The sequence below is a fragment of the Portunus trituberculatus genome, chromosome 14, assembly GCF_017591435.1.
Source record: "Portunus trituberculatus isolate SZX2019 chromosome 14, ASM1759143v1, whole genome shotgun sequence".
NCBI lineage: Eukaryota > Metazoa > Arthropoda > Malacostraca > Decapoda > Portunidae > Portunus > Portunus trituberculatus.
The window spans coordinates 3,513,696-3,532,066 of record NC_059268.1 but is presented as its reverse complement, the minus strand read 5'-3'; the positions used below and the strand labels follow the sequence as shown (position 1 = coordinate 3,532,066).

Genomic DNA, 18,371 nt, shown 5'->3' with positions numbered 1-18,371 from the left:
ATTTTGTTAATTCCAACATAGTCTCCTCTACTGAGATATTAGTATTGAGGCAGGTCCTATTGAGATATTAGTATTGAAGCAGGTTCTGATGATGGTTTGGTGATTGCAGTGAAAAATGCCAATAGGATATAAGTGCAGTACTCTTTTCCAATATCTGACTGAGTCTTGGGGACAAAATCTGTCCAAGTGCGTTGCCTTAAAATTCACTAGGAATTATATTTTTTGGTCTGGGTTTGGTTAAGATGTTTGTTATTATATTAACAATGTAGGAATTCTATTTAAAGACTTACCTACAGACTTAGGTGTGTGTGTTGATAAACTTTAATTCCACCAACATGTATCCGATACGAATAGTACACAAGACAGGACCACTATTCTAAGGACTACTGTAAATTGGGATGCTTCTTTTATGATTCTCATTTTCACTGCTTATGTCTGATTTTCACTGCTTATGTAAGTACGTCCTTTACTAGAATGTGCATCCTCTGTTTGGAATTTGAGTTATATGGGGAATGTGAGACAATTAGAGACAATTCAAAGAAGATGTGGAATGGAGGGCTTGGACAGCTCCCAGCACCTAAAACCTTGAACTTGTACTCGGTCGAGGGGAGATTACTCAGACATGATATTGTTAAATATTGGCAGATTTTCATGATCATTTATCAATTTCTAGAGATGACCTCTTTCCTCATCCCTTGTCATGATTTCAAAATTGTTCATTCCAGAACCCAGCTAGAGAATTTAAAAAGTTTCTTTAGTTTGAGGTGTGTTTACCTGTGGCATGTATTGTTAGGCAAGCTTGTTAAATGTGAAAATATTAAAACATTTAAACGTGGCCTTGCTCTTCATCTTGGTAACTTGCTCTTTCATTATGCCTGAGCAACAGTTTCTGTGGTTCTGCTAGACCAGTGGTTCCCAAACTGCGGGCCATGGCCCCCTGGGGGGCCATATAGCAGAATGTAGGGGACCATAATCTGAGGCTATGCATAAATAAAACCAAAGGAGTTTAGCGGGTAGGTAGCCAGTGGAGGGAACTTACAGGTTCAGTACAGGTTTGTGCAATGCCTTGCTGCCAGACACATGGGTAATACGTCCCTTTTTTTTTTTTTATCTGATTCTGTGTTCTTGACATAAAACAAGACATGGGGATGTATTAGGGAAGCAAGATAATTTTAACTCAACATAATTCTAATCTAAGGCTTCCTAAGCTGTGTATTCTGTATGATAACCTGGTCTTGAATCTTACGTATCAGCAAGGATGTTCATATTATTCAGTTAACCAGACATTCACAGTTACAACATTGATCACCGTGTGTGCCTCCCCATATAATCAGTTTCCTCCCACCTGTGAATACTTCAGTATTATATGAACTTAAGCCAACATCAATACCACTTTAATGGTAAGTAAGCCCTGCATCATGAAGTATATTAAGAAGGTAAATAATATCTGCTGTATTTATGCACATTCTATAACTTTTTTGTAACGTTAAATCTAACTTCCTTTCTACCTCATATTTATCATTTTATTATTCTAATCATGGGTGATGACATATGTTTGCGGTGTTAGAAATAGCAGTTTTTTGTTTGTGCATTGCAGGTACAGTGATGGCTTCTAATAAGAAACGCAACTATGATGACAACTACCTGGATTTTGGATTTACAAGCATCACTGATAAAGGTGTAGTGAAGCCTCAGTGTGTGATTTGTCACAAAATACTCACAGCTGAATCACTAAGGCCCAGTAAGCTTAGATTACATCTGGAAACCAAGCATCCTCAACATGTTGGCAAAGATCGTTCCTTCTTTAGTCGACAAGAATTGAACATGAAGAGACAGCGACTTGATGCCAGTGGTTCCTTTCATCAACAAAATGCTGCCGTAGTGGAGGCATCATTTCTTGTAGCCCTTGAAATAGCAAAGAAAAAGAAGCCTCACACAATTGGGGAGGAATTAATTTTGCCATGTGCCAAAACAATGGTAAAGCTTGTTTTGGGTGAGAAAAGTGCTGAAAAGCTGAATGCTATTTCACTCTCAAATAATACAGTGCAACGCCGAATCTCCCAAATATCTGATGACATCAGAGAGCAGGTGATACAGGAAATCAAAAGAGCTGGATTATTCAGTATTCAACTCGATGAGTCCACTGACGTCCAGTCCTGCTCACAACTCCTGGCTTTTGTAAGGTATGTTCATGATGAGGATCTGAAGGAGGAATTCTTGTTTTGTGAGCCTCTTGAACAATCTACAAAAGGTGAAGATGTAATGCAGAAACTTACAGAATTCTTTGAATCTGAAGGTCTTGACTGGGGCAATCTTTGTGGGATATGCACAGACGGGGCTCCAGCCATGTTGGGTTCTCAGTCAGGTTTTGTTACAAGAGTTATACAAAAAGCACCAAATGCTATCCTCTTCACTGCATGATCCACAGGCAAGCTCTTGCATCAAAAACGCTACCCTCAGAATTACAGGACACTCTGAATACAATTATAAAGACAGTTAACTTTGTAAAAGGTAGTGCTCTTAACACACGCCTTTTCAAGAGACTCTGCCAAGATATGGATGCAGCTCATGAGACCCTCCTATTTCATACAGCAGTTCGCTGGCTATCAAAAGGAAATGTAGTTCAACGTGTATTTGAGCTCAGAGAAGAGATCAGCCTCTTTCTCAGAATACAGAACAAGCAAGATTTGCTGTCAGCATGGTCTGCAGATAGCTTCGAAATACGGCTAGCCTATCTTGTTGACATATTTAGACAGTTGAACACACTGAACCTGGAACTCCAAGGGAAAGGAAGCTTGATAATCGATTTTGTGGACAAAATCAAAGCTTTCATTCGTAAGATGGAGAATTGGAGGCGCAAAGTTGGAATGGGAAACTTGGCAATGCTGGAGACAGTGTCAGAAATTGTAGAGAAGTGTGATGCTGCTACGCAGAACTTGATTACCCAACATCTTGAGGCCTTGGAAGGAGTTTAAAAGATACTTCCCAGATATCCAAAGCCTAACTTCTCGGCTAGTAAGGGCCCCCTTCACTGCTGCAGTGACATGCATTCCTGATGACAATGATGATGGCCAAACTGAGCTGTTGACACTTCAGGAGGATTCAGGAGCTAAGATGAAGTTTGAAACTGAATCTCTCACAGTATTTTGGTCATCAATGGCAGCTTCATACCCAAACTTATGTGACTTAGCTTTTCGCCACCTCCTACCATTTTCATCAACTTATTCCTGCGAGGCTGCATTCTCTCAACTACTCCACATTAAAACGAAATATCGCAACAGACTTGAAGTGAAGCATGACCTACGGTGTGCTTTAAGTGAAACAAAACCAAGAATCAAGAAGCTTGTTGATAATCTGCAACATCACCCTTCACACTGAGTGGAATGGGGATTCAAAAGTGAAGGAAACATGAACGTGGCATGAACGTTCAGAAGCAAATGGTCTGGGAGGAGGTGGGTGTGTGGCCACTGAAGGCCATGGTTGTGGCAGTTAATTATGACTCCCTATGATAGCATTTCATTTCAGAATTACAAAGTTATCAGATTTGTAAGATTCAAAGATCAGATCACATTGCGTGGGATTAATACACTTTTTCAATCCAGTGGAATTTCTTTGTTTCTTATTTTTTTGCTTATTGCTGAAACAGCTTTTCACAATAATGCAATTTTAATTACTCTACATATGAATTTTTAATGTGCATTATATTACTTCTTTAGTACCATTTCAATAATTATAGGAGATTCAGCAAAGGCAAAATACAAATTTCTTTATTAATAATTAATAAAAGAAAAAATAACAAATGGAATCAATAAAATTACAGGATTTGCTAGAGTGGTTTTTATATGGACCTAATGAGTGTAGGACTGTAGACAGTCACGGGTTATGGTTGTGGGCCATGGACAAGGATCATGTATGAAAAGTGGGTAACGACCAGAAAAAGTTTGGGAACCACTGTGCTAGACAGTCATATATTGTTGCTTATGATGCACTTTCCAGCCTGTTCTTGTCAACTTTTATTACTCATGAAGTTGTGTATAGGTTGGCACATCAGCAGAGTGTGGCTTCCTGTTTTTATCCTCCATTTGATGTGTGGGGGTGGGAAACCCACAAGGTAAGAGAACTAGGTAAGAAATAACTTACATACTGTCTTCTATTCAATCTCGTTTTCTAGCAAAGGGAAATCATGGCATCGGGTATTTTGTATTTAATATTAGCATGTACCAGAAGAAAAGAAATATAACTTGGTCTGCAAGAGTGATACATGTGTAATTCTACTGTAATTGTATTATATAGTAATTATGTAATTAATATTTGTTTTTTGGTGATTGCATTCTTAATCAGATTTTCCTGGTAGGTGTAAGGATAAATAAGTATTATTACTATAGTCAGTCCATGTTGATTATCTCAGAGCAAACCGTGTGTTCGGTTGGCAGCCCTGCCTCACCTCTGCTCTCGCTCAGCCCCGCTGAGACACAGATTCATTAACAAACATTTATATTTATTCACTTTACTCAGTAACGACACAAATTACACAAATTTCATTTGTTAATGAATCTGCGTCTCAGCGGGGTTGAGCGAGAGCAAAGGTGAGGCAGGGCTGCCAACCGAACACACGGTTTGCTCTGAGATAATCAAAACAGGCAGACTATAGTCACCAATCATTAAAACAAACATGGACATCTCTTAATATACTAATCACTTCAGGCATAACAGTCTCTAAATCCAAAACTTACACCTGGGAATAGTTAATCAGCCAGTACACTTCAGGTGCACTTGCCTATATTGTTCAACTCCTAACCTAACGTCGATCAACTTAATGAAAACCAAACCGTACCTAATTATTTTTGTGTGAAATCTGTGTTTTGTTATTTTTTTTATTATCTGTATATCTTCATAATAATGTTTACTGGCAATATACTATATTTGGTATATATATATATATATATATATATATATATATATATATATATATATATATATATATATATATATATATATATATATATATACCTCCTTAGTATTTCTTTGTTATTTCCTTCCACGCCTTCATAAAACCCACAGTATACTTTTCATATGATAGTATAAAGTGGCAGAAAAATGTCACTAATCCTCTTGATGCTACAGGTGACTCAGAATTTCTCCTAAGCCAGGTTTCATTTCTGCTCGTGGTGGGTAGTTACAAAAACCTGGCTTAGGAAAAATACCTAATCACCTGTAGTATTGAGAAGATTAGTGACATTTTTCTGCCACTTTATACTATCATATGATGTGTATATACTTTGGGTTTTGTGAAGGTGTGGAACGAAATAATAAAAAAATATGGAGGCATAGCTATACTTGACCATTAATATCAATTTTATCAGGATCTATAAAATAAGCTGAAAACATGTATGCTTGTGTTACTTAGTCATGCAAAGTAGCCTGTTCATTTTCTCTTTCCTTGAAATTTTTTTAGGTGGGGGATGAATCTTTTTGTCTGAATGAATGGAAGTAAAGAGTTTGGGAAGGAAACATTCACCATATTTTAGTGCTGTGCCACCCACACCTGTACACCCACTAGTAACACATCTACCTGGACAGGCAGCAACTGGTATGGAGGCAGTAGTAGTTAGGACAGCACTCTCTCTATCACCAGGCACCACAATGCAAGTGGAAGCAACCCAAAGGGCTCAGGACATGCACAACACAGATATATATTTCATCACCAGAAAACAGAACATCGTCACCTTGTGACTTACAGGTCACCACAGGCACTACTTCCCTCATCTGAGATAGAGCTGCATGCCTGCAACACACACCATCCATACTCTTGCACAGCACAGAATCATTCGACCTTGCACACAGAACTCACAAGGCTAGATGTGGGCACTACAAGCCTCACTCCACTCTAGGCTTCAGTATTTCTACTCTATGGTAAAAGAACTGGCATCCCAATACATGGGAGGTGAACATGGGTGGCATACCAACACATGCAAGGTGATTGTAGGCAAGGAGGACATAGCATGAGCCACAGCATGATGCAGAAACTGTTAGACCTCAACAAGGCAGAAGACTCTGGCTTCCAGCTTCCAGATATGAGGCTTTTGAATAATGCACCATAAATTATTACTGGTTGTTTGGTTGCAGGCACAGTGGTCTGTAAGTGATGTCTGTTATCAAGGCCATCTGAGCCCCAACCCCCAATCAAAAATATTCCCCATGGCAACATCCCTTAACAATGCACCCTACACAGCTTCCACTTTAGTGCTGTAACTGTAACTGAACTCTGCTCAAACTTTTGCGAAAATCTCTACTGTGAATGATAAGGGCTTGTTCTTCCCTCTCTCCAACCCTCTGGCTATGTTGTTTTACCCATTAAAAGCTTTTGCAATTGTCCATACCCTTGCTAGTGTTAACCCTTGGAAGATTCATGGGGCTGATGGGGTCCCTCCAATTGTTCTCTAACTATGCCTCTGTGCTTGCACCTTGCCTAATCAAACTCTTTCAGTTTGTTTATCAGTATTTGTCTTTTCTTCTTACATGAAAGGTTGCTAACATTCAGTATTTCCAAAAAGGATGATGGTCTCCTAACTATGTACTGTCCTATTGCTTTGATATCCTGTTTCTTTAAAGTTTTCAATCTATTTTCAACAGGAAGATTCTATCTTTATTTTTATTTTTTTTTTTTAATTTTATGGTAAGGCCTATAGCGCCTGTAGGCACACTTGAAGAGTGTATGGGAAGCGCTGTTCAGCTTCCGCCCATTAGTGGCGCAGGCAATTTTATTTATAGTGGTACCCATATTAGGGCCCATATCACCACCCAAGCTCATCTTGAGTGTAACCACCTAGAACCTGGGTATCATAACATAACATAACATAAATAATAGGATAACAAAGGGCCACCAGGGCCCATCTAGGTTATCCTGTATCAGTCGCACAGCGACCTCGTCATCAGTACTTAAAGATACACTTACAAGTACACAATACATTATATACTAATTCTAAATATTAGGCCCATTAACAGGGCTAAGTCCTGCAGCGAAATCCTCTACAATTTGTGGTCCCCATACATGGGGATCATGTCTTGTTTAACTATAGTAAATTTCTTATAAAACTATCATGCAGTGCTATACATAATTATAAATCTAATAAATTTAAGTGCTTATCTAATCTGTTTTTAAACATTGTCAAACTAGTGCTATTTACAACCCTCTCTGGCAATGCATTCCAGAAGTCTACCACCCTATGACTAAAGAAATATTTTCTTATATCTAACCTGCAGCCTTTGCTTTCTAATCTTCCTGCCATGATTTCTAGTCCTATTTCCTCCTCTAAGGTAAAGAAAGATCTCACATCTATGTAGTTTGTATCTGAGAACATTTTAAATAACTCTATCATATCCCTCTTATAAATCTCCTCTCAAATGAAAACATGTTTAATTCCTTTAATCTATCTCTATACTCCAGGCGCTTTAATGCTGGTATCATCCTAGTTGCTCTTCTCTGAACTGCTTCTAACATGTTGATATCCTGCCTATAGTGGGGTGACCAGGCCTGTATGCAATACTCTAAATGGGGCCTAACATTGGAATTATATAAGCTACGCACCACTTCCTTACTTTTATAACTAACATTTCTATTTATAAAACCCAGGATCCTATTTGCCCTATTTCTTGCTTCTAAACATTGCTTTGAAAATTTTATAGTCCTGTCTATCACTACTCCTAAATCCTTTCCTTCCTCTACTGCCTCTAGCCAACATCCCTCCATCATGGTGACATGTAGGTAACTTTAAACCACTCGACAAATGGCAAAGTGTTTTAAGTCTGTACGTGGTGGGATTTGAACCTACGCGTGGACGTCTGCCCGATCCCACGCTCACCACCTTATCCACTACGCCACCGCCTCCCTTATATCTACTTATCACTATCTATCACTTTTCATCCTTATATCTGATTGACAGTATGGGTCCATCATTGGTGTTGTGCTGGTGATTTGATTCTTTACTGAGTCTTGGTAATGCTCTTTTAGAGAATTTAGTGAAATTTTATACTTATCAGAAAGTATTTGATAAAATTTGGCACAAAGCTTCAATTTTCAAACTATTCTCCTACAGTTTTTATCTTTGTAACTTCTCAGATTTCTTTTCTGACCTCTATTATTATTGTCGCAGATGGTAACTGTTCTCCAAACTCTTAACACTGTTGTTCCTTCATGTCACCTATTCTGTTCTTGTTATTAATCAATGATCATGTAAGCCAAACCTCTGTTCATATCTTCTTATATGCTTATAATACCACTGTGCAGTTCTTCACATTTTTTCAGAGATATCTAACCCTTCAGGAATTAAACAGCTCATGCAAGCCACAAAACGCGTGATGTCTTTTTGATTATGGTAGAGCAAACTTATATTGTTCAATACCTCAAAAGCTTAATATATGTATCTATCAACTCAATACAGTCTTCCAGATAACTGCCTTTCTTCTTCAATAATGCTCAATTGTTCTCTTCTACTTTGTATATGTTTTATTGGTCATTTACTGATATCAAAACTGGAAACTTCACATCTTATCTCTAGGCAAAACAACTATGAAGTTAGGAGTTTTGTGTTGTCTCAGTTCACTTAATATTTAGAAATAGTTGTAGAATTGAATGTACAGGGTTTACTTGAATTTTTTTTATTTAAATTTCAACAATATTACTAGTAATGTGATGATAAGTGTTGTTTTAATTTTCAGCTTGTTGTGATACACTGTGATACAAGTTCTTAATTGTTCCAGTCATGATCAGGCTTTTTGTGAGTATGAATTTGTTCATGTACAGTCAGCTCCATACTTAGTGAAGGAGCTTTCCTATCCCTATTTTTAACTAAAGAGACTTGTCAGTTTCAGGGATTTTAGTAGGTAAAATATCATTGGCCAGAAGTCATGATGTGTGAATTAAGCCATACCTCCTTTGGCAACCCCCACATGTCTGCCTCCCCCATCCCCACTCCCTCCTTGTTTCTACATTTCTCATCTGGCCTCTTATCCATCAATACCACAATCTCTCTCTCTCTCTCTCTCTCTCTCTCTCTCTCTCTCTCTCTCTCTCTCTCTCTCTCTCTCTCTCCAATTTAGATATCTTGGAAATAAAGACTAAAAATCATGATATTTATGATTACTTGGTTAATATTGTAATTGCAAGAGAACTTCTTTTGTCTTCCTTTCATTCTCCAGTAAATAATCCATAAAATGCACCAACTTTCCCATGTTCCAAGCTACAAGTATTTAGCTTTTTTTTTTTTTCCCCCACTTGAAGAGTAAAGGAAGCGCTGTTCAGCTTCTACCCATTAGAAGCGCAGCCAATTTTATTTATAATGGTACCCATGTTAGAGCCCATATCACCACCCAAGTGCATCTTTGGTGTAACCACCTAGAACCTAGGTATCATGGTGACATGTAGGTAACTTTAAACCACTTGACAAATGGCTAAGTATCAAGGCGATACGTGGTGGGATTTGAATCTACGCATGGACGTCTGCCCGATCCCATGCTCACCACCTTATCCACTAGGCCACCGCCTCCAAATGTATTTATCTAGTTGTATATTACAGGGTTCAAGTGGAACTCATCTCCATATCTAATTTTATCCAACTTTTCCTTAAATTTATGCACACTTTATGCTGTTACAATCTCTTCACTCAAGTTGTTCCAGATATCCATCATCCTAATTGGAAAATTAAACTTTTTAATGTTCCTCAAACACTGACTTTTCATGATGTTCGTAGAGTGTCCTCTTGTTTGTCTATCTCCATCTTCTGTTGGTGATACCAGGTCTTGTCTATCTTTGACTTTTCATGACCTTCTTAGAATGTCCTCTTGTTTGTCTATCTCCATCTTTTGTTGGTGATACCAGGTCTTGTCTATCTTTTCCATACGGTTCACTATCTTCTACATCATTATTAGATATCCTCCTGTCTATTCTTCAAAGTTGGTAGTTAAATTTCCTTTAGTCTTTCTTCATAGGGAAGATCCTTTATTTCTGGCACCATCTTTGTAGCTGTCCTTTGGATTCATTTTATTTTCCTGATGTCCTTTTGCATATATGTTGACCACACCATTGCTGCATATTCAAGTCTAGGTCTTATCATATTGGTTATGATTGTTTCATCATACTCTTATCCATGTACTCGTAATTGAAAGCCACCCTGATATTTGTTAGTGTCTTGTATGTTGAAGCAAATACAGGCAACCCCGCTTAACAAAGGTTCACACAACGAAATTTCGCTACAATGAAGGTTTCACTTTACTACCATCTGCTCGTTTAATGAACACCAAACTCGCTTTAACGAAGTTTTATCCAGGTAATTTTTTCCAAGTTTGAAAGTCCTGCCATATCACGCAAGTTGACAAGCTTTTGAATACACCAGCACCTCTCGTGGACAACACACGCACCACTCACTCCCCTTGTTCAAAACAATAACAGCGTCAGCAGCAGCTCGTCATCCCTCGCTCAACTTGCCACCAAAACGCCCTGCAATGTCACCTAGCGTTGCTAAGAAGACCAGGAAGTCTCTTACTCTCGAAGTGAAGCTGGATATTATTCATAGACACGAGAGGCAAGAAAACTAATAGCATTGCTTGCCACCATCTTGACTCCATCTACTGTCTCTACTATTTTCAAGTCAGCAGACTCTATTAAGAAGGCTGATGAGACCGTATCTTCCTTGCAAGCTAAAAGAACCACCTGAACTCGTGACTACAATGGATAAAATGGAAAGCCTTGAGGAAATGTGGTACATAAGTTTTGTATGTGATACAATGATGCGCCCTTTGTTTACATTCCACAGGTTGCCGGGTAGTGTCTTTCCCATTTCACTCTCCCTCCCTTCATAAATTTAAGATCATCAACATTATAAAGTTACGTACATACATACATTAGTGTACATTATAATGACTTAAACTAAACTGCCTAAATGTTTAACTTCATAATTTTTACTTTCATTAAGCCTTTCACTGTAGTATGATGCATTCTTGCTTTGTGTACTCTCAATGGAAGTTCAAGTTAGGGGTTAAACTTGTTATAATCGATTCGCTTAACGAAGGGTTTTTAGGAACGTAACCCCTTTGTTAAGCGGGGCTTGCCTGTAACTCATTTATGTGTCTTTATGGAGTCAGAGTGTCTTATATAATCACTTCCAGGTGTCTCTTCCTTTTCATTATAACCTCTTCTCATTTTGTGTTCCCATGTAGGTCTTATGTTACTTTTACCAATTTCCATTGACATTTTTGGCATTAAATTCTAATTTCCAATTTTGACTCCACTCTGATATTTTGTTAATATCTCTCTGCAATTCCATACAGTCCTTGTTGTTCTTTATTGCTGTCAAAAGTTTTGCATCATCTGTAAATAAATTTATACTTAAGCTTTCCTGTATATCATTAATATATATCTAAAACATTATTTGTGACAGCACTGAACCCTGTGGTACACCACTAGTTAAAGTGATCCAGCTTGATGGGGTGTCTCTTATCACTGTCCTCATTTTTCTTTCTGTTATGTAGTCCCTCATCTGGTTGAAGATACTTCCCTATATTCCTCCTATGCGTTCTGTTTTCCATAAGTGTCTTTTATGTGGTACTATTTGGAAAGCCTTTTTAATATCTAAATGCACTGTGTCAACCCATCCATCTTTCCCTTCTACCTCATCTATTATCATTATATAGAAACTTAGTAAATTTGTTAGACATGATCACCCTTTTCTAAATCCAAATTGGAAGTTATTTATGATTTAATTTTCATCCAAATATTCCAGCCATTTTTCTCTAATCACAATTTCATGATCTTTTCCACAACACTAGTCAGTGACACTGGTCAATAATTTAGAGGCTCAGTTTTTTCACTTCTTTGTATATCGGTACTACATTTTCTCTTTTCTATTCCCATGGTACTTTCCCTTCCATTAATGAGCTATTGTATATCAGTACTACATTTTCTCTTTTCCATTCCCTTGGTACTTTCCCTTCCATTAATGAGCTGTTGATCACATCTCAGATTGGTTCCACCATTTGTTCTTTACATTGTCTCAGAGTACATCCTGACACTCCATCAAACCCCATTGCTTACATCCACCTTTTCTAATAATTTGCTAATTTTCTGTTTGTGCACCATAACGCTTCTTAGTCCTTCCTGAATCACTTTGTCATTTGGTTGTATGAAATCTCCCTCTACATTACATACGGATTTAAAGCTTTCATTCATTAGTTCTCTCATTTCTTCCATTGTTTCATATATCCTACTTTCTTTAATTTTCCTTAGTGATGGTCTCTCTCTGTTTGTCATCTTTCCATTTATGTACATGTGTGTATTTACCTATTTGTATTTACCTATTTGTGTATTACAGGGCCCGAGCTAAGCTCTCTGTGTCCTGTCTCCTTGTCCATTCCTGTCATATCTCTCTTTCATCTGATTGACACACACCGCGTCAACGACATGACTGCTCAGTTTATTCCACTTATCAATGCTACGATGCGGGAAACTGTATTTTCTCACGTCATTTAGACAGATGTCCTTTATTAGCTTTTTTCCATGTCCTCGGATATAATTACTTGTGGTCACCTTTATCAACTCTCTATCCAGTATGTCAATCTTGTTCACCAATTTATACATAGTTATCATGTCTCCTCTTGTTCTTCTCTCTTCTAATGTGGTCATCCCCAGCTTCCTCAGTCTTTCCTCATAGTCTAACTCCTGAGTCCTGGTACCATCCTTGTTGCCAGCCTCTGTACCCTTTCTACCTTCTTCACATTTTTCTTCATATGCGGTGACCAGACACATGCTGCATATTCTAACTGGGGTCTTATTAAGGTACATAATATCTTCTTCATCATTCCTTCATCTAGGTAGTGGAATGCAAGGCCAATATTTTGAAGCATGTTGTATGTTTTCCAAAAATCTTGTTAATGTGTTTCTCCGGTGACAAAGTGTTTTGCACGGTTACTCCTAAGTCTTTCTCCTCATTGGTCTCTTTAATTTTCTCATCACCCAGCCTGTAATCCCAGTTTGGTCTGTATCTACTTCTTCCCATTTTCATAACATGGGTCTTGTCTATATTAAATTCCATCTGCCACTCTTTACTCCACTCATATATTTTATCAAGATCTTCCTGTAACTTGTTACAATCTTCCACATTCTTTACTCTCCTCATAATTTTAGTATCGTCGCAAACATGTTCATGTAACTGTCAATTCCTACTGGCATATCATTAACATAAATCAAAAACATGATGGGACCCAGCACTGACCCTTGTGGAACTCCACTGGTTACCTTCTTCCACTCGGACTTCCTTCCTCTCACCACTGTTCTCATTTCTCTTCCCATTAAGTAATTTTCCATCCATTTTGCTAGTTTATCATTTACTCCTCCAATCATCTTTAGTTTCCACATCAGTCTATTGTGTGGTACTTTATCAAAGGCCTTTCTCAAGTCCAGGTAGATAGCATCCACCCATCCCTCTCTATGTTGTAGTATGTCAGTCACTCTTGAATAAAAACATAATAAATTGGATACACACGATCTTCCTTTTCTGAAACCAAACTGCCTTTCACTCAGAATGTTTTCACTTTCTAGATACTCACTCCACTTAGCTTTAATTACTTCTTCACATACCTTGCACAATATACTAGTCAACGATACTGGTCTATAATTTAGCGGTTCCATTCTACTACCATTCTTATATATAGGCACAATGTCAGCTCTTTTCCACTCTTTCGGGACTAATCCTGTTCGTATGGAGGTTTCCACAATATCAAATATGGGGTTCAACAATTGATCCTTACATTCATTTAGCAACCTCCCAGATATGCCATCAGGCCCCATTGATTTATTAATATCCAGATTGCTTATAATTTTCCTTACATCTTCCTTAGTAACCATGATGTCCTGCATTTGCTTTATTTCCGTAGGCCTTCCTCCCATAAAATGCTCCTCCTTTGTAAACACTTTGCAAAAGTTGTCGTTCAAAATTTCAGCTATATCTCCAGCATCTTCATATACTTCTTCCCGTTTTTACCTTTTCTATTGCCTCCCTTTTATTTAGTTTTCCATTTATGAATTTGTAAAACATTTTGGGTCACTATCACAGTTTTCCACCACCCTCTGTTCATATTCCTTCTGTGCTGTTCTCCTTACTTCAACATATCTATTCCTTGCTGTTTTGTAGCCTTCCTTGATAATACATCACTGTTTTTCTTAAGTTTCTTCCATGCCTTTTCTTTGTTCTTTTTGCTTCTTCACAATTTCTATTAAACCACTGTTTATTATTTAAAGTCCTCTTTCTGTAATATGGCACAAACTTTTTCACAGCAGAGTTATACAAATCCATAAATTTATCGTATTTCAATTGCATATCCCTTTCCTGGTATACCACGGACCAGTCAATTTCATTAAAGAACTCCCTTATATGGTTATAATTTGCCCTAGTATAATTTAATTTTTCCTCCTGCGTTCCACAATCTTATTCGTGCTTAATTCTGTATCCAGCTCAAAGCTTAGGACATCATGATCGCTTTTCCCAAGGGACATTCATGTTCAATTTCCTCTTTAGAGAGATTCCCTGGTAAATACCAAATCCAACCTTGCTGCAACATCTTGTCCCCTGCACCTTGTTGGTGATCTCACCCACTGTGTCATCAAGTTATTTGTTGCTACCTTTAACAATTCTTCTGCCCACTCACCACCATTCACCACTTCGTAGTCTTCCCACACTATTTCTTTGCAATTAAAGTCTCCAACTATCATCACTCTATCCTTTCTGATGAGTTCTTGCTTCATTCTGTCTAGAGTATTTCTCATCACCATTTGGTACTGTTCATATTCCCAAGCACTGGTTCTGGGTGGTATGTATACTGTTATAATATTAATGTCCCTCTTGCCATCTGTTATAAGCATACTTATCACTTCCTCATTTCTCTTACTATAGTTCACCTCCTTCACTATCAGATCTTCCTTAGTAAGAACCATTATACCACCACCTCCTTTATTTTTCTATCATTTCTCCATACTTTGTAGTGTTTTACAACAAACCAGTCTAGCTTTATTTCGGCCTTAGCTTTGTTTCCACTACACACATTATGTCCGGTTCGTTATTTCTTAGGTAATCCATACATTCTAGCCTCTTAGACAGAAATCCATCTATGTTCGTGTAAGTCACTTTTATTCCATTCCTAGTCTCATTCTTCCATGTAATGCCTATTCCGTCTGTTTTATCCACCACTTCTTTAGCCTCCCATTTCTCATCCTCCAAAAACTTGGTCTTTTCCTCCTCTGTTCTTTCGTCATTCCTCTCTTCACTTCAGTTACAAGCTCCTTCATTTTCATTCTCTCATCTTGTGACATATTTCTTCTTATGTAAATTGTTTTGGTTTCCTCAGAGTCCTTAAGTTTCCAAGCCCTCCTCAACAAGGCCTCCGCTGCCACCTGAGACTTTAATTTCAATTTTAATGGTCTATTCTTGCCTTCCTCAAAAGCTCCCAATCTCACACTTTCTTCTACCTCAGCATATAGGTCCTCTTCTTCCACAGAGATCTTGTTCAGTAAAGACTTAATCCTGTCATTTTCCTTATCCCTCCTGTCCTGCCAGTTCCTGTTAGTTTCCTCCTCAATCCTATTATGATCACACATTTTTCTTTTCAGCAATATCTCTCACCACATACTCATTTTCCTTTAGTGCCTTTACCATTTCCCTCTGCGTAATCCCTTTATTTTCCTCTTCCTGCTTTTTTACTATCTCCCTAAACGACCTTTGTACATCCTGATGTTCATGGTTCACTTCTTTCATCCTGGTATCAATTAGATTAAGGCATTCCTCCTTCCTCAAGTCCCCTTTGGATATTTTTATCTCCATTTCCATGAGTTTAGCCTTCATCTCTTCACATTGTTTCCTTAGTTGTTGGTTTTCTTTCTCCATCTCTACTTTTTCCTTCAATAGCTCTTTAACGTTAACAAATAGATATCTTTTTGAAATGAATCATTCTCGGCTAGAACTCTATCCAGTTTTTCTTCTATTGACAAAATGTTTAGGAACTTACTTTCCAGTGCCTGGATTCTTGCATCCATATCAAGTTTCTCCAGTCCTTTTGGTAGTAATAAAACCTTCAAAGTCTCTAGTTTGCCTGGACGCCATTTTTGTTGTTGTCAGCTGATTACGGCCTCCACACTCCTCTCACTCTTCCACATCACTCCCACTAAGAGACAGTAGGACCCTCTCAGGGAGTGTGTGTGTGTGTGTGTGTGTGTGTGTGTGTGTGTGTGTGTGTGTGTGTGTGTGTGTGTGTATTTACCTAGTTGTAGTTTTACAGGGCCTGGGCTTTATGCTCGTGTGGCCCTGTCTCCATATCTACACTTATCCAATCTTACTTTAAAAGTATGCACACTCGTTGCAGACACTACTTCTTCATTTAAACTGTTCCACGTCTCAATACATCTCTATGGAAACTATATTTTTAATATCTCTCAGACATCTTCCTTTCTCAGCTTTTTACTATGCGATCTTGTGCTTCGGATGTCATATTCTTCTCTCAGGATCAGTTTCTCATTATCCACTTGGTCCATTCCGTTGATCAATTTATAAACTTGTATCAGGTCTCCTCTCTCCTTCTTTGTTCCAGGTTGGTAGATCCATAGCCTTTAGTCTCTCCTCATATGTCATCCCTTCAAATTCTGGAACCATTCTTGTAGCCATTTTTGTAGCCTCTCCAATTTCCTTATGTGTTTCTTTTATGAGGGGTCCACACTACTCCTGCATATTCCAATCTGGGTCTTATTATAGTATTTATCAATTTCTTCATCATTTCTTTGTCCATGTAGTGAAATGCTACTCCAATATTCCTTAGCAAATTATATGTTTCTCTAAAATTCTATCAATATGGCTTACTGGTTGATTGTTTTCTTCCATCGTCACTCCTAAGTCCTTTTCCTCTTTTACTTTCTCCAGTTCTACTCCATCTCCCATCTTATAGATTCCCACAGGTCGTCTTTCACTCTTTCCCATTTCCATGACATGGCTTTTGTTCACATTGAATTCCATTTCCACTTCTTACTCCATTCCCAGATCTTATTTAGGTCTTCCTGCAGTATTTCACAATCCTCCTTTTGCTTTATAACTCTGCACAGTTTCGTATCATCTGCAAACAGATTTATGTAGCTGTTCACTCCTTCTGGCATGTCATTAATATAAATGAGGAAAAGTATTGGTGCCAATACTGACCCCTGTGGCACTCCGCTTTCTACTGCTCTCCACTTGGACTTCATATCTTTAACTACTGTCCTTATTTCTCTCCCCCTCAAATAATTTTCTATCCATCTCAATGTGCTTCCTTTTAAGCCACCCTTCTCCTCTAACTTCCACAGTAATCTTGCATGTGGCACTTTGTCAAACGCCTTTTTTAAATCCAAATAAATACAGTCAACCCATCCTCTCTCTTGTACTCTATCAACTATTCTAGAATAGAAACTCAATAAATTAGTTACACAAGACCGTCTTTTCTAAAACCAAATTGGCTATTTGATATTAATTTGTTGTCTTCAAGAACTCGATCCATTGTTTCTTTATTATTCTTTCACACATCTTGCATATTACACTAGTTAGTGATACCGGTCTGTAATTTAAAGGTTCTTCCTTCCTTCCGCTCTTATATATGGGAACCACCTCAGCTCTTTTCCATTCTACTGGTACTGTTCCATTTTCTATTGAGCATTTTATGATGTTGTATATAGGACTTGCTAGTTCTTCCCTACATTCTTTCAGTATTCTGCCTGAGACTTCATCTGGTCCCATTGCCTTCTCTTCATCCAGTTCCTTCATTAACTCTTTTATTTCAAGCTTGGTTACTTTAATCTCTTTCATATAGATTGTCTCTATTACCCTGTGGCCTCTCAAATTTGGATTCCTTAGTAAAGACCTCCTGGAATTTTTATTTAATAGTTCTGCCATACTTTTGGGTCTTCCACCATCCCGTTCTCTCCTTTTAACCTTTCTATTGTTTCTTTTTGCCTAATTTTTCCATTTATGAATCTATAGAACAATTTTGGTTGCTCCTTACATTTTTCGACAATGTCCTTTTCAAGTTCTTTTCCTCTTCCTTCCTCACCTTAACATATTCATTCTCGCTGCCTTGAAGTTTTCCTTATTTGCTGGATTTCTATTTCTCCTCCACCTTTTCCATGCTCCATCTCTTTTCTCCTTTGCCCTAGCACACCTTGCATTAAACCAATCTTTCTTTCCTTCTTCTTTAGGTCTATATTTTGGGACATATTCCTGACTCCTGTTTTGTATATTTCCAAAAATAAGTTATATTTGTCTTGCATTGTCTCTGAGTTTTCCATCTCCTCCCAGTCTACGTTTTAAAAT

General features: G+C 37.9%; 1 protein-coding gene and 1 long non-coding RNA gene across 2 annotated transcripts in view; both read left to right on the top strand.

Annotated features, from left to right (window-relative positions):
• The first annotated feature begins 1,114 nt into the window (after positions 1 to 1,114).
• Positions 1,115 to 2,975, top strand: LOC123503786 (protein ZBED8-like). Its single transcript, XM_045253785.1, is given in 3 exon segments — positions 1,115 to 1,400; positions 1,598 to 2,398; positions 2,401 to 2,975. Coding segments are annotated over 3 exon segments (1,410 nt in total). The 5' UTR covers positions 1,115 to 1,366.
• Positions 2,976 to 8,636: 5,661 nt separating this feature from the next.
• The window catches only part of LOC123503354, a 45,755-nt gene continuing 36,020 nt past the window's right edge, over positions 8,637 to 18,371 (top strand). Inside the window, exon 1 of the long non-coding RNA XR_006674421.1 lies at positions 8,637 to 8,777. This is a non-coding gene — a long non-coding RNA (uncharacterized LOC123503354). The remainder of the gene's footprint in view (positions 8,778 to 18,371) is intronic.